Source organism: Vigna unguiculata, chromosome 3, assembly GCF_037176805.1.
Source record: "Vigna unguiculata cultivar grain cowpea cultivar isolate G323 ecotype 2 chromosome 3, ASM3717680v1, whole genome shotgun sequence".
Lineage (NCBI taxonomy): Eukaryota > Viridiplantae > Streptophyta > Magnoliopsida > Fabales > Fabaceae > Vigna > Vigna unguiculata.
Genome location: NC_140794.1, coordinates 59,239,481 through 59,259,659, shown reverse-complemented (window position 1 = coordinate 59,259,659; position 20,179 = coordinate 59,239,481). Strand labels below are relative to the sequence as shown.

At 36.7% G+C, this 20,179-nt stretch overlaps 3 protein-coding genes across 5 annotated transcripts; 1 reads left to right on the top strand and 2 right to left on the bottom strand.

Moving 5' to 3' along the window:
- Positions 1-949: 949 nt before the first annotated feature.
- PS2 (Presenilin-2) lies at positions 950-2,509 on the bottom strand. The gene has a single exon (XM_028060041.2). It carries the CDS (start codon positions 2,462-2,464, stop codon positions 1,091-1,093), a length of 1,374 nt encoding a protein of 457 aa, XP_027915842.2. The 5' UTR covers positions 2,465-2,509; the 3' UTR covers positions 950-1,090.
- A 2,720-nt stretch (positions 2,510-5,229) lies between these two features.
- Positions 5,230-8,741, top strand: LOC114178575 (uncharacterized). 2 transcript variants are annotated; one of them, XM_028064570.2, is made up of 6 exons: positions 5,230-5,370; positions 5,832-5,975; positions 6,079-6,147; positions 6,297-6,403; positions 7,806-8,419; positions 8,498-8,741. In XM_028064570.2, exons 2-5 carry the CDS (start codon positions 5,834-5,836, stop codon positions 8,406-8,408), a joined length of 921 nt encoding a protein of 306 aa, XP_027920371.2. In that variant the 5' UTR covers positions 5,230-5,370; positions 5,832-5,833; the 3' UTR covers positions 8,409-8,419; positions 8,498-8,741. The 2 variants fall into 2 exon arrangements, with proteins under 2 accessions (XP_027920371.2, XP_027920370.2); XM_028064569.2 differs by having other exon boundaries at positions 7,806-8,741.
- A 6,127-nt stretch (positions 8,742-14,868) lies between these two features.
- LOC114179706 (uncharacterized) lies at positions 14,869-20,020 on the bottom strand. Of its 2 annotated transcripts, none has more exons than XM_028066123.2 (3): positions 18,685-20,020; positions 17,605-18,026; positions 14,869-15,731 (listed from the first exon to the last, which is right to left on the bottom strand). In XM_028066123.2, exons 1-3 carry the CDS (start codon positions 19,469-19,471, stop codon positions 15,033-15,035), a joined length of 1,908 nt encoding a protein of 635 aa, XP_027921924.2. In that variant the 5' UTR covers positions 19,472-20,020; the 3' UTR covers positions 14,869-15,032. The 2 variants fall into 2 exon arrangements, with proteins under 2 accessions (XP_027921924.2, XP_027921925.2); XM_028066124.2 differs by having other exon boundaries at positions 17,605-17,834.
- Between the last annotated feature and the right edge of the window lie 159 nt (positions 20,021-20,179).

Below are 20,179 nucleotides of genomic sequence, written 5' to 3'. Positions count from 1 at the left end.
CAATATAACAGAAGCACACAACACTCCTTTATGCTCTAGCTAACTCTCCCCTGATGGAAAAAATTAAGGCCTTCGATGATATATGTCTAAAAAGCCCTATCCCACTTAGAAGGTAGATTCCTATCAATACCACATAACTTCAGAGTTACTTATCCTCATTGTTCTAGTTTGTACCAGTCTTTGCTGGATCACATATAAGTTCCTTTATGTTAAACTTTCAAAACTAGGTTCAATTAACCAAATCTGCTATTCATGTTGATAGAACCAAATATTAAAAAATATCACATGCTTTTTCATTTCAGATAAGGAAATAGTTACAAGTCAAAGGTTTCCTACCTCCTTTTATTTGGCTCTGTCTGACATGTAAAATTTCTTGTTTTCTAAATTAGTTACATTGCATAACAATTCAATCACTCTATTTGGCTCGGTGCTTTCCATTGATTTTATTTTATTTTATTGAAAGTGAATTCATATCATCTACAAACTTACAGTTATCTATAGTTTTAAAGAAAAAATTTGGATTTAAGTGTTTCAATAGAGTGATTGAATGCTACGCTTCACAATTAGCTGGACAAACAATGACATGCTTTTGGACTTCTTCTACACTAATATGAATTCAATAGCTAAAGCATAATATAAACAACTGGCACCTCTTCTACTTTCCATATCAGGAATGGAATGTTTGCAGTCACAGATTCTAAATCTGCAATAAGCAAGGCCTTTTCTAAGCACCAACCACAAAATAAAATTATAGAACAACATCAACAAACAGTTTAATAAAAAAAGGAATCCAAAGTCCACGCTATAAGCACAACTGATATCTCTCACCTGATCTTTGAGTGGCACAATGGTAATGGTGGGTGGTTAGATCCCCACATCTGCATTTCCCTTCGCCATAAGATACACAGGACATCCTTAGAGAGCTAAATAAGAAGGCATCAAAAGAAAATTGCTATAAAGTAAATATACATTTCCTGAAAACCTTACAACTAAAGATGGGGCATAAAGCCAAGATTTTAACTAACAATATTCGTGGTCGTGTCATAAGTTCGGTACACAAGTACCAAACCAAACAATATGATTTCTAACCTTAGAACAACAGGAGATTTAAGGAACATTGTACTACAAATACTTCAAGTAAGAGCCTGGTCAAGAAATAAAACAACACACCCAGTGCTATTGACACAGGAAGAGCAGGCAAAGCCTTCTGATATAAAGCCAAAAGGATCAAAGTTATGCCAAGACCCGCAATGATAGCAAGATAACATGCATACACCGTCATAAAATCATACATTGCCGCCCTGCCAACCAAAACACTGTAGAAGATAAAATCTCCCAGCCCTAACTTGATTGAACCAGAAGAACCCAATCCAATTCCTTCTAGCATTAAATTCTCGCTTGGTACAGCATCTTCCCCCCTACCGTGCTGGACATTCATTCCACGATCAATCAAGGGCGCAGAAAGGTCTGAATCAGTCTCATGAACGCGCACTGGTTCCTCTTCTGCATTCACCAAATTTATGCAACCATAAGAGCCACCAGAACTATTAGCTGTCAGATTTGCATTTCTAGAGGCATTCTCCCTAACCATGTTTGAGTTATTGCTGGGGCTTCCGTCAGAATCAGTGCGGAATTCAACACTGGGGCCATGGCCCAACGCTGAGTTCGAATCACTTTGGATATTTGAATTCTCAACCCTCCTTTCTCTCCATAACCGCCTCCTCTGCACAAGATCCCTAGGACTCAAATTACCATGGTTCACAGGTCTAGCCTCATAAACCAATGCGGGAATTTCCTCATCCCTTGATATTGCAAGCTCCACCAAAAGCCTCAACGGCCCTATTGGTAACAAAACTGCAGCAACATCGTACAGCGCCATAGCAACAAGCAAGGCCCAGGTTGTCCACTCAGGCAACATAGTAAACGAATAAGCAATCAATATTCCAATAACAACCAAATACCCCTGCGTCACAAAAATCGCCATTTTTGACATAAACACAGTCAAAACACCCACAACGGCGAAATTACACAGCAAGAGGAAAAACGTAATGCAATCAATGGGGGTGCTAAACTGTTGGATCAAGAACAGCGAGACTTCACCGCCGAGGAACCCCAGCACGATGAAAGTGGAGAAAGCCATGTAGAGTTTTAAGAACCTGGTGCATCGGAAGTAGAAGAGGAGAACCAGGATGAAGGTTGCGAAAGTGACGAGGACGACGAAAGCCAGAGAGTTCAAAAGGGCACCAAGGAATTTGTCCCAGGTGGAGTCCGAGGTTGTCTCGGTGTAGGCCATGGTGACCATGCTCATCGATGCGTCGAAGAGAGAAGAATCCGTGTTCAGAATTGACACCAATATTACGACCAAGAACATGCATATTGAAACGGGTGCGATGATTCTCACAATTTCTTCACCCAGAGAATCGATGATGCTTGAACAGGGTCTCTGGGTTTGGGTTTGTGCCATTGCAAGATTTGAAAAGGAGAAAGAAAGAAAGACAGTCACACTGACTCAGATCGAAACTGGTGACTGGGAAGTACTGTGGTTTGCTGGCTGGATTCACTTCTCTCATGGGCCGGGCCGAAACATCACCAAAAAGCCATTTCTTTCTGCATCCCCGTAATTTCCATATGCATCTCCTTAAATTTTAAATTTTAAATTTTAAAAATTATCCTTATGAAATTCAATAGCAGTATAGGATATTCATTGCATTCGTATTGTCTTGTTGTACATTTAAAATTCGTATTAGTGTTTGTACACACTTTCATGGTTGTAGTTTACTCGGTATGCTCCATTAGTTGGATTTATGGTGAAGAGAAAACATCATAGGAGAGTAAATTTCTCTTTCATTTTGTAGTTTTTTTTTTTTTGGAGTTTATGATTTTTAATCAACTTTTATATGTAATTTGAAGACCTATCATGAATTTTTTTGTGTACTTTGTGATTTTTTTAATGGCAATTGTTAGTTGTTAATTTTTTTAACGACAATCTCTTCCATCCTCTCTTTCGTTCCTTCTAACCACTACCATCCTCTCTTTCCTTCCTTCTAACCACTAGGTCACTTTATCATTTCTTACTTTGTGATATCTCTTACAATTACTTCAATTATGATTGTTGAATATATAAATAAAATACTAAATTTATAGTAAAATATCAAATGAGGGAGGTTGATAAGTTGTCTCATATGGATGAGTACCCTTAGTTTCCATTTTGAATAGGAATAATATGAGTGAGATCAATCTTTATCGGATCCAAATATTTTTTTTTGTCTATATTATTTTATATATGAATTGTTTTGTTTTGGGAAAACATATATCTTAAAAATTACTTTTTATTTTACAAACTTAATTAAAGGGAACCGTTTTAGGACGAATGTTTTGAGGTGCTAATACTTTTTTCATACGTAACTGAATCCCAAACCCAAATTTTTTAATATTTTTCTATAATAAACTATGGTGTTAATTCCTTTGTATCTTTTAAGTAGTACTAGAAAGTTGTTATGAGTACAAGAACATGTGTGATGAAGTGTGCAAATTGTGATGCATTTGTGGGGCAAGTTAAACATTTTAAAGTTGAATGTTTGTCGTGACCATTATTTTTTTAATATGTGAATGATCAAATGGTCATTTCACAAAAATTAAATTTGCTAAAGATATAATCTTATAAATTTATGGATTTAAGGAATACAATATCAAATAGGTCTCATTCTTTTTTTTTTGTCTCAATTAGATTTCTATTTTGGAAAGTTTGTTGGAGTTAGGTCATGTCCGTCAGTAATATACTAACAGAGTTAATTATGTGTTACGTATCAGCACATGTATTTTTTTCTATTTATTTTTTAAAAAATTTAAATTTTATTTTTTATAATTAAAAAAGAAATTGACACGTGTAAAGTTGACGATGTCCCACTTGACAGAGGCAGTGTGATGTGGTAATGGCAATGCCATGTGTCATTATTGAATGTGAAAATTTTCACTTTAGTCCATGTATTTGAAATTTTGTCTTAATTTGGTTCCAATTTTTTTAAAATTAAAGTAATTTCACATCTATTTAAATTTAGACAAAATTTAAGCTTTATATAAATGTTACAATGATATTTTTAACCAGATTAAGTTTTTATTTTGTATTGAACTTTATTTAAATATTGTTTCAAATATGGGTTAAATATGTTTTTGGTCCCTCAAGTTTCAGTGAAATATGGAATCAGTCTCTCATTAAAAATTTTGACCAATTTAGTCCTTCATATTTAAAAATACGCGGATTTAGTCATTTTAATCAAATTTTGTTAAGTTAATTTGAAGTTTCAAACGCGTTTTATAATAATATTTAACTTAGCATTTAAACGAAAATGGGTCAAACGAGGTAAACAATTCAAATACTACTGTGAAATGCGCTTGAAATGTTAGATGAATTTAACAAAATCTGGTTAAAATGACTAAATCCATACATTTCTAAAGATGAAAGACTAAATTGGTCAAAAATTTCAAAGAGGAACCAATTCCAAATTTTACTAAAACGTGAGGGACCAAAAACATATTTAACCCTTCAAATATTTATATATAAAAAATTTATATAATTTATAGACAAATGTTAGAGTTGGTTTAAAAACAATTTTATTAATTTAATTGTAAAATTTTAAATAAATATTTTTTTTAAATTTCTTTAAAATTTTATATTTGAATTTATAAAGTTGTTATTTTTAAAACAACTCTAACATTTATCTATAAATTACAAATATATAAATATTTAAAACAAAATTAAAATAATGTTCGGTACAAAATATATAATTAAAAAACTTAATTTTGTTAAAAATATCTATTATAATAAAAATACCATTGTTAAATTTATATAAAAATTAAATTTGGTTTAAAGATGAAATTGATTTAGTTTTAAAAAAATTGGGTCCAAAACATTGAAACTTATCACATTCAATCGTGACACATAACACTACTCCTGCTAGATCATACTGTCTCCGTCACCTGACACAACGTTAGTTTGACACGTGACAATTTTTTTTATATATTTAAAAAATAAAAAATCACGTACTAACATATAACACACATAATTAACGCTAACGCGATTAATATATTACTAATGAAAATCACCTATAACAAATTTTCCAAAAATAAGAATATAATTGAAAAAAAAATCTACTTAAAATTTCTCTACGTAATGTAATAATTTAACCTTTATCGATTTAGGGAAATTTGATTTTCTAAAATGGCCAGCGAAAAATGGGCTTAGGTCCGTTTACTTAAGAAGCCAGTAGAAAAGCAGAGTCTTGATGAGCTCTACTTAAACCCATTTCCCTTTCTCATATATCTATTGATATCACGCTAGGGTTTTAGAAAAGCTCTCAGAAGTGAACACAGGTAGTATACGATTATGCAATTTTCTTCTTTAACCACGGTTCTCTTCGTTTTTTCTTTCATTTTGCTGGTTCTCTTTTATCCTTCATAATCAGTTTATTTGTTTAATTTTTAGTGTTGATCAATATATAGTTTGGGATGGTATAGTACGTGTTTTTCCTTTCCGTTTTCGATGGCGAACATGCTTTCAGCGGTAATCGTTTGATCTCCTCTTGAGATCAGAAAGTTTGATGGTTGAACTTGTTTTAAAATTAGTTTTGTTGGCTGTCTTTTGGGATTTATCTTCTAGTTTGGTATTAAAACTAAGAAATGATTTAAGTTTTCGTGTAGTTCACTTTTATTTCCTCTAGTTTTTTTCACGGTTGGATTTTCTGATGCTTCAGTTTTTTAGTAGTTTTTTCAATTTGTGTTTTTGAGTTAGATGTTGTACCGAGAGTGGTTGACGTTTATCGCTTCCTTTACAGCAATGGCTTTCTTTGGTAGACTTGGGAATTTGTTAAGACAGACAGCTAGCAGACAGGTTACTTCAGAGTTGCGGTCGTCCCCTTCCTTATTCCAGGCCATACGCGGTTTCTCTTCCGCTCCTAGCTCCAAGCTGTTTATAGGAGGTGTGTACCTTTTGGTTTAATGCGTTTTATGTTTGTTCTTCTGTGTTTGGTTGAAGTGATGATTTATGTATATGCAACCATCGCTTGTCTCTGTCTGTTGCAGGTGTTTCGTTTTCCACTGATGAGCAAAGCTTGAGGGAAGCTTTTTCAAAATATGGTGAAGTTGTTGATGGTAAATAGTTGGGTTCTATGCTTTCTTTAGTTTTTTTTTTCTGTAATAATTATTCTGTTGGGAGGAGTTGATGAAATCTCGTTGACAGCCTTTATGTAAATAATTTTTTTACTCAGTAAAAATTTCTCTTGAATGTATGCTCTTTGTAGCAAGGATAATTATGGATCGTGAAACTGGTAGATCCAGGGGGTTTGGATTTATTACATACACGTCTGTTGAGGAGGCATCGAGTGCTATCCAGGCCTTGGATGGTCAGGTAACACAGCCTACTTGTTCATGCTGTTACAATATTTTGAGTAGCGTGGTTTGTAATGGTTTGTTGCAAAATGATCACGGGCTGAAGCTGCACAAGTGACCCGTGCAATTCGTGGGAGTGTGCATGTTGTGTGTGAAATGCTGATTTTTGTTTACTCAGACTTTCTTTATGCCTGGCACGTTTTGAAGTTGTGATCATGGTCACCATGATGTGGCCTAATGATGGGGTCTTTAGGACTCAAGGTTGTCACAGCCACATCAGGTGATGCGGTCCCATATTCTAATCTTTGTTTTATTAAATGTTGTTTTAAGCGAAGATAATGGCCCTATTTAGCATACGTTTGGGTGATATCTATGAGGACTGTTATCACTGATGCTCTCTGGGATCATTTCACTGTGCCCTCACTAGTTTACTCTTCTTTGTTCTTACAAGTAAGCATTGTTGTCAATAATAGCTCACCAGTGGCTATTGCTGCTGTAATAGTACACATCTGGCTGTAGTGGTGCACAATTGAGTGAGTTGGGAAAAAATCTATGTTGACCAGGTGATTGTTGTTTGGGCTGTTCAGTTTTGGATTCCCCCTCAACCCGCCCCCCCTCAACACACACACACACACACACACACCTTTAATTCAGAACTTCAACCCCATTTTCTCAGTCACTGGAATGCACTCTGTTTTGAAGTAGCCGCCACTCCTTTTCTTTCTTACACATGCCCACACATCGCTTACATTGTTTCTAGCATTTTTGGCCAACTCTGACAGGTTTCAGTCATTCCCAACATATGTAACTATTTTCTGGTGAACCTGTCGCTGTTTGCCGCGGACTGTGACCTTTGCTTCTTTCCTGTGTGCTGTTTTTTAATGTCTCTGAAGCATATATACCATCTTACTGTCTTTCTCTCTCTCTCTCTCTCTTAAGTTTTATCCCTTGTTCTTTTGTCTATTTTCTGGATTGACTGCTCTCTTCCTCAATTTGGGATTGAGAATTATGCTTCCCATGTACTTCGTTGTTATGGCTCCTTTTTGTTATTTTTGAATGACAGCAGGCTATTTTGGTTAATCATTAGAACATCTTTAGGATGGGAAGCCGCTATCCAGGCTGTTATTAGTTTTCCTTCTGCTTGATAGGCCTTTATGCAATTACAAGATTTATTGGTTTTCCATTTAAGTTTCAGGCGCTAGAACAGGTTTACCTACTTGTATTTTTATCAGGATGAGCTTTCAATAACATGTCTGTAATATATGTGAATGTAATACTTTCCTGGCGATGCTTATCAGTTTGTGGTTTTATATTTTTTGTATTTTGTTAACCATTTCGTCGATTCAATGATGCATTTTTTTATGGTTAACAAGATATCGTTTGTTACCTAATGCCACATCGTTTCTATATATCATTTTCAGGACCTTCATGGTCGCCAGATTAGGGTAAATTATGCTAATGAAAGACCGCGAGGTGGTGGCTATGGCGGTGGATATGGTGGTGGATATGGCGCTGGTGGTGGTGGTGGCTATGGAGGTGCATATGGTGGTGGCGGCGGCTATGGTGGAAATGTTGCTGGTGGTTATGGAGGTGGTGGTGGCTATGGTGGAAATGCTGGAGGTGGTTATGGTGGTGGTAGCTATGGTGGAAATGCTGGTGGTGGTTATGGTGGTGGTGCCGGTGGCTATGCATCAGGTGGCAATTTTGGGGACAGTGGCTCTGGGAATAACTATCCTGCTGCTGACAATTTTGGAACTAGTGGTGCTGGTGGCAGCTACAGTGGGAATTTTGGTGATGCTGGTGGAATAGGAAATCATGAAAGCTCTGGTGGTTTTGGCAGTAGTGGATATGATGGAAGTGCTGTGGATGGTAGCGGTGCAAGTACTGGAACCAGCTTTGCTGATGGAAGTGGAGGGTTAGGCGGTGGTCAATTTGATAGCAAAGCAAGCAGCAATGGAGATGAGGATTTTGGAGATTATAGGGATGACAATGACGATGCTGATAATTTTGCCAAAAGGGCTTGATGGAATTTATGGTTGGTAGTTTTCTATTCGAATTATGAATCCTACATGTTCCTAAATCTTTTTGACTATCAACCCTATGTGCATTTCAGGCATGTTATGGCACAGCTGGACATGGCTGGGAAGGATGTAATGTAGGATAATTTTAAGCTTGTTTCTTCCTTTATTTTCGTAAAGATTCAGCTATCTCATTTTTGTTGCTTACATTGAGGTGATTTTATTATTAACCAAAACGATATCCTCATACAACATGTAAATCTATGAATTGTTGCTAGTTGCAACAATAATCAAAGACTTGTGTGAGAATTTTATGATCAGTTTATTCATTTCAAGCGATGACTTTGTTCTGCACAAATTATTGGCTTTTACTGTCATTCCAAATATTGTGTGCCCCTAAGCTCCTTTGGCAGTGGAGGATAACTTTTTGTTAGAATGCAATTGATTTAAATTTGTTAGATGATATAATATTGTGTTTAATAGTTGGGCTCAGCCCATTATGTATTTCTGGGATTTGGCCCATTATCAATATAAATAAACTGTCCTTTGTGTAGGGTTTACACAAGGGAGATTAATCCCAAAACCCTATTTCATCTTATTTTACATGGTATCTAGAGCTTAGGTTAGTTTACTACAGCCACCGTCTCGCCGCCGCTCATTGCCGCCGCTTCTGTCGTCGTCATCGTCGCCTCCGCTGCCGCCGTCGCCGGAGCTACAGTTTCGACCGACGACCAGACGGTTTTGTTCGTCTCGGCCAGGCGACTCCAACGACCGCCGCCATCGGAGCTCTCACGCGCCTCCATGCGCTGCCGCAAGCTCCGGCAGTCGCCACCTCTCTGCCGCGCGTGACGGCGCGTCGCCGGTCGTTTTCTGCGCCGATCAACTTCGCCTGAATCGCCTTCTTGAGCTCTTTCTAAATCTGTGGTTGTTGTTTCAATCGGAGCACCTTGAATTTTTAGGGTTTCTCCCTCTATGGCTTCTTCCGCTGCCAATTCGAGTGTGTCATCTTCAAGCACTCCGCTGTCTGAACCCTCTGTTTATACCAACTACGTCAATGTGCATTTATCCATTGACAAGTTGGATGGCACAAATTACGCGACATGGGCATCCGATATCAAACTTTGGCTCAAGAGTCAAGGATATGAAGATCATCTCACCCAGAGTGTAACTATAGTTGCTGCAGATGAAGTTTCCCGCTGGACGAAAATTGATGCCCAATTATGCATCGTCATTAAGTCCACCATTAACTCTTCGCTGAAACAAATGTTTCGTTCATATGAAACATGTTCAGACGTTTGGGCACAGGCCAAGTTGTTATACACCAATGACACTCAGCGTCTTTATGGTGTTTGTCAGGATCTTTTCAAAGTTGTTGCTCCGCAGAGTCCTGGACCCATGGCTGAATATTTGGGCAAAATTCATGCCCTTCTGCATGAGTTTAATGAGTTATTGCCTCTGGCCTCCACTCCAGCTGAAGAACTTGAGCAACGGTCAAAGTTCTTTATGTTATTGGCATTACATGGTCTTTCTGATGAATATTCCCATGTTCGCGACCAGATTTTGGGGTCTCCTGTTGTGCCCAACTTCACTGCTACTAGTTCTGCCCTTTTACGTGTGCCAAGAAAACAAATCATTGATACATCTACTTGTGCTGATGATTCCTCAGTCTTGGTCTCTCAGCGGGATGATCGCAATCGTTCTCGCAAGCCGGGAAAGGGACGACCCAAGTGTGACCATTGTGGCAAATTAGGCCACAAGATTGACAAATGTTATGCTCTACATGGACGTCCTCCTCGGTCTGCTGCAGTAGTTCACTCTGATCCTCCTCCCCGATCAGCGACTGTGGATCCTGCTTCATCTGATACCGCAGGGCACCCTGCCATTTTCAACGACTTTCTCAAATGGTATGAGGAACGTCAAAGTTCTAGTTCCACTACATCTGCCTCTGTTGCACGCACAGGTACATCATTCGTTGGCCTGACTCACTCTGATTCTCTTGGTCCTTGGGTTCTTGACTCGGGCGCCACATACCATATTATTGGTAACAAATCTTTGTTTTCTTCTTTGTCTTGTCCGGATCATTTACCCTCAGTTACAATGGCTGATGGGTCTAGAGTCTCATCTCATGGTGTTGGTACTGTTAATATTTTTCCATCCATATCCATTGATCATGTTCTTTATGTTCCTGGGTCTCCATTCAATTTATTATCTGTCAGTCGACTAACTCGTTCTCTTGATTGTATTATTTCCTTTACCAAAGATTTTGTTTGTTTACAGGACTGGAGTTCGAGACACATGATTGACACCGGATGTGAGTCTCATGGTCTGTATCATCTTCGTCCTCCTTCACATGTTGGCGCGGCTATGGAATCACCATCCCTTCTTCATGCACAATTTGGTCATCCCAGCCTTGCCAAACTGCAACAACTTGTCCCCAGCTTGTCCAAGTTATCTAGTTTGTCGTGTGAGTCTTGTCAATTAGGAAAGCATAGTCGTAGTTCGTTTCCTTGTAGTGTCTCACAACGAGCTTTGTCCCCTTTTGCATTAGTTCATTCGGACATTTGGGGACCTAGTCGTGTTAAGTCTACTTTAGGTTTTCAGTATTTTGTTACTTTTATTGATGATTATTCAAGATGTACTTGGTTATATTTAATGAAAAATCGTTCTGAGTTGTTCTCTATTTTTCAATCATTCTTTCATGAAATTAAAACACAGTTTGGGGTTTCTATTCGAAATTTGCGGAGTGATAATGGTCGTGAATATCTCTCTCAATCCTTCAAACATTTTATGGCTTCTCAGGGCATTCTTCATCAAACATCATGCGCTTATACACCCCAACAAAATGGAGTGGCTGAGCGCAAGAATAGGCACCTTATTGAAACAACTCGCACTCTTTTAATTCATGGTGCAGTTCCTTCACATTTTTGGGGTGATGCGGTTCTTACTGCTTGTTATCTTATTAATCGCATGCCTTCTTCAGTCTTGCATAACCAAGTTCCTCATTCTATTTTATTTCCTCACGACCCTCTTTACCCTTTACCTCTTAAAGTCTTTGGGTCCACATGTTTTGTTCATGATTTTAGTCCTGGCTTGGATAAGTTGTCTCCGAGAGCCCACAAATGTGTCTTCTTAGGATTCCCCCGCTCACAAAAAGGGTATAAGTGTTTCTCTCCTTCCCTCAACCGTCATTTTATCTCCGCTGATGTCACCTTTGACGAGTCTTCTTTTTACTTCACACACCCCTCTTCTCGTTGTGAGCCACCATCTACTACTATAGATATCCCTGTTGTGTGTGATCCTCCTAGTGTGCCCACTTCCAGTGCCACCTCGGATTCTCCTCAGCCACCTTCGAGTGTACCTATTGCGGATAGACCACCTCTTCAGGTTTATAGCAGAAGACATCGTTGCCAACCACCAACTCATGACTCACATCAAGTGCCGAGTTATTTGTCTCCTCCGGTTCCAACAACTGAGTCTGATCTTCCCATTGCCCTTCGTAAAGGTATGCGTTCTACCCGTAATCATTCCCCTCATTATGCTGCTTTGAGTTATCATAGAATCTCTCCCTCTTTCTATACATGCCTTTCGTCTATTTCCTCTTTGTCAATTCCAAAATCTTTAGGTGATGCATTAGTCCACCCTGGTTGGCGTCAGGCCATGCTCGATGAATTGAGTGCTCTCAGGCATAGTGGAACATGGGATCTTGTTCAATTACCATCCGGGAAATCTGTTGTTGGTTGCAGGTGGGTCTATGCTATCAAAGTTGGCCCTGATGGCACTGTTGACCGTCTTAAAGCTCGCCTTGTTGCCAAAGGTTACACACAGATCTTTGGTTTGGATTATGGTGATACTTTTTCTCCAGTGGCCAAGATGGCATCTGTTCGCTTATTCATTGCCATGGCTGCTCTTCGCCAATGGCCTCTTCACCAACTTGATGTCAAAAATGCATTCCTCAATGGCGATTTGAATGAAGAAATTTATATGGAGCAACCTCCGGGTTTTGTTGCTCAGGGGGAGTCTTCTGGATTGGTTTGTCGTCTTCACAAATCTTTATATGGCCTAAAGCAGTCTCCTCGGGCCTGGTTTGGAAAATTCAGTAGTGTTGTTCAACAATTTGGCATGTCTCGCAGTGAAGTGGATCATTCAGTTTTTTATCGTCACTCCAGTGCTGGATGTATCTACTTAATAGTGTATGTTGATGACATTGTTCTCACAGGAAGCGACAACCTTGGCATCTCCCTCTTAAAGCAACATCTTTGTCGTCATTTTCAGACCAAAGATCTTGGAAAACTCAGGTATTTCTTGGGTATTGAAGTAGCACAATCCAATAGTGGTATTGTCATATCTCAGAGGAAATATGCATTGGATATTCTGGAGGAAACTGGATTAATGAATTCTAAAGCAGTAGAAATACCCATGGATCCTAATATTAAACTTCTACCTAAACAGGGGGAGCCTTTCTCAGATCCTGAACAGTACAGACGGTTAGTTGGAAAGTTGAATTATCTTACTGTTACTCGTCCTGATATTTCCTTTGTTGTTAGCGTGGTGAGTCAATTCCTTAATTCCCCATGTGAAGAACATTGGAATGCAGTTATTCGCATATTAAAGTATATCAAAAGCTCTCCTGGAAAAGGTTTACTATATGATTCCAACTCTGATACAAAAGTTGTATGTTATTCAGATGCTGACTGGGCAGGATCTCCTTCCGACAGAAGATCTACTTCCGGATATTGTGTCTCAATTGGTGGTAATTTGATCTCTTGGAAGAGCAAGAATCAAAGTGTTGTGGCAAGATCTAGTGCAGAAGCAGAATATAGAGCTATGGCTTTAGCCACATGTGAACTTGTTTGGCTTAAGCAATTGCTTCAAGAATTGCAATTTGGAGATGTCACTCAAATGACACTCATATGTGACAATCAGGCTGCTCTTCATATTAGCTCTAATCCTGTCTTTCATGAGAGGACCAAACACATTGAAATTGACTGTCACTTCATTCGAGAAAAAATCCTATCTGGGGACATCAAGACCGAGTTTGTCAACTCAAGTGATCAATTAACAGATATTTTCACTAAGTCTCTTCGAGGACCTAGAATTGATTATTTCTGTAACAAGCTTGGTACATACGATTTGTATGCACCAGCTTGAGGGGGAGTGTTAGATGATATAATATTGTGTTTAATAGTTGGGCTCAGCCCATTATGTATTTCTGGGATTTGGCCCATTATCAATATAAATAAACTGTCCTTTGTGTAGGGTTTACACAAGGGAGATTAATTCCAAAACCCTATTTCATCTTATTTTACAAAATTAAAAACCTCCTGGATCAGTGATTGCTGAAATTAACGTGTTGACATTGTTTTAACATAATGACAAGTTTGATATAATCCAATTTCTTATTTTCCAATTTAGATTGGATTAGTTAGTTTAGTTCTTTAGATTTATATAATTTGCTATTTTTTGGCAAATGCAATTTCAGTATACCTGATTTTTTAATCTGTGTGTTTTTTTTGTTTCTACTTTAAATTTGAATTTTGATGATTTTTTTAAATATCAATAATCAAAGTAATTTTGTAATAAATTATTTTTTTTAATATATGAACTTATAATATATAAAAAATTATTGATTATAGGTTATTTATATTTAAGTTATGTGGAAGGTTTTTTCCTGAAGTGTGTAAACCTAAATTTTCAATTAAATTAAGCTGAAAAAAAAAATCCAGTGACACATTCTAAGTGCTAACCTATCTCAAGTAAATTGAGAGTTGAAACTGAACTTGTTTATTTTGCTAGTATTTTTATACTCGTTTTGTTTGGATTTTGAATATTGAATGAGAAATGAAAATCCAATCGAATAACAGAATAATATTAATTTTGGTTGATCGATTTTAACGTTTACAATATTTAAGACAGAGTCTTGTGATTTAAAATGTTTGAGGGATTTGATTCTTAAAACGTAATTAAACAGAGGCATTACTTTCCGTGGTTATTTACAAAAACATGCATATTATTGTTGTTCAAAGTAGGGCTATAGTTGACAAAAATGACAAATTAATTACAAGTTGGCAAATTTTTGACATTCATTATAAACAAATAATATATATATATCAACTCATAAAAAATTGCAGTCTTAATTGTTACTTATATCTATTAAACATCATCATTCATATTTTAAAAAGGTGTAGTACACCATGGAGCTTTCCTACTACCCCACCTTAAAATCAATCAAATAAGTTAAGACATTGTAAGAGATATACCAAGAATAATAATATTTTATGTTTTCTTCATCGTGATTTTTATTACGGTAACTTATATGAGGTTCTTTTCAAACTTGTTTGTAATACTCTAAAATATAGTCATACACAAGATTGAGGCGTATTATATTTAATATAGTCGCAAAGGTAAATTTCTCAACAACCTTAATGAAATCAAAATCAACACCCCAACCAAATGTTTTTCCAACAGATTTATGAAAGAATCATTTATATAATTTAACCGATTCAATAAAAGAATGTGAATAATATGACACTCATTTAAGCTCCTTAAACTATATCATCTGGTTCATTATGCAGAAAAAGGGAGAGAAATTACTACCCTCTTTTACTTCTAGTCAACTAAAAAGAGTTGATACTAATGTTCATCTTTATCCATAGAATACAATATCCTTCTAGCATTTTGGAACACAGGAGAACCTTTCTTGGTCCTCTCAACAATTTGTCTTATTAATTGCCTTTCCATCTCATAATCACACTCACAATTTTCATCTGCAGTAACATCATTTGATTCATAATTGCTAGAGCTTAACCCTTCCAACATTGTGACCTCACCAGAAGAGAGTTCCCTTGACACTCTCTCTTCATTAGCATTGGGAAAAGCAAGAATATCATTTGCTGCTTCGCATTCAGGAATATGCATGCTTGATGGAGAATTTTCTTTGAAGTCATTGTAAGCACCTGCAGATAAATTCATAACTAAGGGTTCAGTCACAGGCTCACATTCATTGCAAGCCAACACATTTCCTTCACTAAAGGAGGATGCTTTTCTTGGGAAAAACTTCTGGGAATGATTCTTGTGCTCTGATTCCATGAACCATAGTTTTCTCTGACTATTTTCAAGGGCAATTTCAAGCTCCTTTACACGTCCTTCAAGTCTGGATTGGATAACTTCGTGTAAGCGCAGTGTTAGTTCATGAGGGGAAACAGCATAATTTACAGGAACCACAGTGGTACTATCTTCCTCATTTAGTTCTGACTGGAAAAAATCTTTCCCACCAATCACGTTAGTTTGCAATTCAGCTTGAGCAAAATGTGCTACGAAGACAGGAACATGCTGCAAGAATTTTAGTGACATTAGCACACCATGGACCATTAAGTAGACTTCGCTTTAAGCCAATGAAGGCAAACAAAAGAGGTAAACTTTTGAGGACATTATAAAACAGGAGTGGGAAGTGAACTACACTGGCAAATTAAAAGAATTCAAAGAGGTTATCCAACTAATTTAGAAAATATTTTCTCTAATAAGGTTTATACTTTCTTCCAATTTTTTTTCTCAACCCTTGATGCAAATTACAGCAGGATGTAAATTTATTGTAAAACCCATACACCCTTTCTACAGCTATTCCAAGAAGTTTCAGAATAAAGTGAAAGAGAAAAATATAAGGGGAAATGACAACTTTCATGACTTTGAAAACAAGATATACAAAGTGGTTAAGAGAAAATATGGAATATAGAATGGGATAAAGTTTACAACATTGCCATATATTTATTAGTTTACACCAATGCAAGTTTAGTGTCAGAAATCCAATTTAAAATTCAATAAAACCAATAATGTAAAATAGAAACCCGTACTTCAAATTAAAACTAATGAAGCAGATCTTCAAGTAACAGTAACAAATGCATTCAGTAACCTTAAGTTCTCCATATAGGTCCTTAACATAGATAACTTGTCACTTGTATTAAGATTTGTTTCACATACTATAATGTATACCTAATAGATCTCTGCATAATTTTGCTCGATACAAAAATATGGAAGTTAATTGTCATATGATAAATACTCAGTTTGAAGCTTGTCTGAAGACCATTATTCTTACTTAAAGTTCCAGTCAAAACAGCATAATGTTGTTCTTCCCCTTTTCCTATTCCTATGCTTACAAATACAACAGAGGTTTACAACAACTTTGAGCTATGGGGGGAAAAGGAAAAAGCCTACCACAAAGGGCTTGCAGAATTTCCTGGTGCTGAAATCTTACATCAATTAAAGAAATAGTCAAAGTAGAGCTTATAAAAGACAGGTCCTCACCTCATTAAGTTAGATTTTGGAGTTGAATTAGAACTAGTCAAAATTCAAGATGGTATCAGAGTCTATCATAAAACTACTATTGGGTCACCTTCAACTGTTCTGCTCACACAGCTTACCCAAAGCAATATTAGAAACAAATCAATTCTATAATGTTCATCCACTAGATATCCAACTTTGGGAAAAGAGGGTGTGTTGAGATCTCACATCAACAATGTAGAGCTTTTCAAGGCTAGGCAAGTTTTATCTCACGCATTAGCTTTTAGAGTTGAGTTAGACACAACAGCACCGATTCAAGATTTGTAAATATTATTAGATTACCACTTTAGTTTTCTTGTGTTTTTTTTTTTTTTTTTAATTTACTTATTGGTGGAATGAGAAATATACAAATGGTACAACCAGAACCATATAATCCTTCAAGAGAGTGAGATTCTATTTGACAATAAGCATTCATAGTATCCATAGTTTGGAGCTCAACATGCATCCGAGATAATTTCACTCGGGCAATGATATTTTTAATTATAAAAGATAACACTATGGGATATGCTGTACTATGGTAACTAAACCAAACATAAAAGAAATGATTGATAAAGAGTGCCTTAAAACAAACCATATAGAGGACACAATATCACAAGGCTTCTGTCTTACACGAAACAGGTTTGAAAACAGGGGGGAACCGAGAAATATTAATATAATATCTCTTGAGCGTAATCAGAAAACACTACTTTCATTCACTTTCTTAATTCTTTGTTGCTTTAAACTTATCAGGTATGGGGCTAGGATTTCCATGGATAAGAGGCTAAATAATGAAGCATATTTCAACAGAAATATTCAAAGAAAATGAAATGTGCCTATAGGATCTTATTCCTAATACTAGGAAATGGAGAAGATAAACAATTTAGCTTACCTCTACAAGCTCAGAATGCGGTCTTTCTGGGTCAGATTCATTCATGTTTAATCCCAATCTCTCAAATTCAGCTTCAAGCTCAGCTTCAATTTTGCTCATAGCTTCTGAACTTTCTTCTTCCTTCTGACCATATGATTCTTTGAAGTCAGTTATTGGAAAATTATCCATGTGCTTTTCAGGTGAAAATCCATTAAGCTCTTTATCACATAAGGAATGACCATAAGTACCCTCTGAAACATAATTTTCATTATGTAACTCTTTCACTCTCATTGAATCTTTCATTTCAAGTTCATCTTGTAGATCTTCAACAAAGTTTTCTGTCTGCTTTAACAACTCTCTTAACTTGTCCATTTCTCTTTTATTTGCCAACATGGAGGTTATTATCCCAAAAGAAATCCCAAGACTGAAGAGAAATGATGCATCTGATGATTATGTACGTGTCAACAAGAATAGTTAAAGCAAAAACACACCACACAACAAGCACCAGAGACTTGATATCGACTCATGAAATAACTAAAAACCTACTTCATCAACAGGTGAAGAACTAACACACGTGACTTGCTTGAGTTAGCTGTGATAAACATGTTAAGCCCGGATAATAAAACCATTTTTTAATCAGTTTTGGTAAAGCCATTTAAGGTCATGAAGCAATTTCCCTCCTCCAGATCGAAACAACCCACTTGCAAAGGAACAGAAACCTTGGCCTTCTCGGGAAAAATTGGTCTGTGAATAGAAAAACCAAGATTCTATAACATCCTTCCAATATATTTGTAGGGAGTTTAGACCTGTTCAAAACCATTTGATTTTCAAAAACTCATAATAGGAGTCTCATTCGGTGTGAAACTAAGAAATGTATATAAACCCGAATGACCAGAGTGTGTAAACGAAACAAAATTCCTTTACAAGATGTTGTAAGTGTGTAACTAGCCAGAAAATACAGAAGAATCTAAAACACAGTATATTTACAAGTGAAATACTCTCATGACAAAACAAAAATCTAAATGTTGGCCCGAAAAGAACGTATGAAAAACAAAATTCAGCACAACAGAGACTGTAAAGGTATAGATCCAAGAAACATACCATGTTGAGTATGGATGTGCTTTCCACTTATTTTTCGTCCATTGCCTGCATTAAGCTTCATCTTCTTGGCATCATTAGAAGATCCAATCTTGGACAAGGAAGGAAGTCCGAATAATGCACTTTCATCCTTCACCTTATTGGCTTCTCTATGCAACCTGTATTCTTCACTTCCGGTAATTCCACTGAAAGGCTCATCATTATTTGCTCTTCTGATCACTTGGTTTCTATCACCAACAATAAATGACCTTATTGCCATGGACGGCGAAAAGACAGATTCTTCCAATTTGACTTGCTCTTCGCATAGCTGAGCCATTAGGCAACTCTCCAAGGAGTTTGAAGGTCTACTAATATGCCCATACAGATGTTTAGTCCTGTGAGAGGTTCTATTTCCATGAGGATTATGGCCCAATTTTCCTGCAGACAGATCATAGGGTAAGAAACCACAATTGCCAACAACATTGGTGCCTTGCTCATTTCCATAACCATTAAAGTTAGATACAGAAAGGACATCACTCTCACTGCAATTCCTGAAAAGCCCTACTTTTTCACTTTCAAGCCCTTCGTCAGAACCCAAAAGACAATCCTCTGAATCCACATCTGAGGCCCTTCTATATAAAGCATCTCTCCCTGTTTGTGTGCAGAAGGGTTGGATTGGGGACACATCATTCTCAAAATAGGAATCCTCTAATGACAAAGGAGATGAACCATCGACATTGTTTGAAAGCTTGTTAAAATATCTAGCCAAACACCCAGCTCCAGCAATGGCCGCAACAACCCACAAATCCATTTTACCTCTTCAACATACACACATGATCACTACCCAAACTCCACAAAACATATAATCCTCTTTGTGTATATCATCGAAAACAAACAGGAAAGGAAGAAACTTTCCATAAATTTAGAGAAATTGTGGACACCACTTCCAGGAAAATAAAACAAATATCCCTGATTCATTGACCAAAGACATTCTTCTCCCAACTCTTATTGTCAACTAAGAAACCTGTCATTCACTGTTCCATAACTTGGTGGATGGAGAATCCAACAAGAAATAATAATAAACATGAAGAATAAGAAAAGGGGATTGAAAATATTCACGGGGTTTTGTGAAGAGAAGAAACAACAAAAGAAACCGTTTACGAAGAAACAGCCAAGAATGGAAATTTGCGGTAACAGTAAGAAATCATAATTGTTCAGTGCTAAATCAAAACTTGGAAGTGATCATGGCATCTGGCAGTTGGGTGTCGATACTAAAATCTATGAATGCCCATGATTACGACACACAATAAGCTTACCAAACCAAACCAAAAACCCTCAACTTTGGCAGCTTTGATTTCAAACAAACAATGACACCAGCTACCAATACTTAATAATATTATAATAAGAGTTTTTAGTTTTTAGGCATCACTGTTCAAAAATTTGAATGGAAAATTCTTAGAAATTGATATAGTAGTAAGAGGAATAATTTTAGATTGTATTATCCTTTAATCCTCTTAAG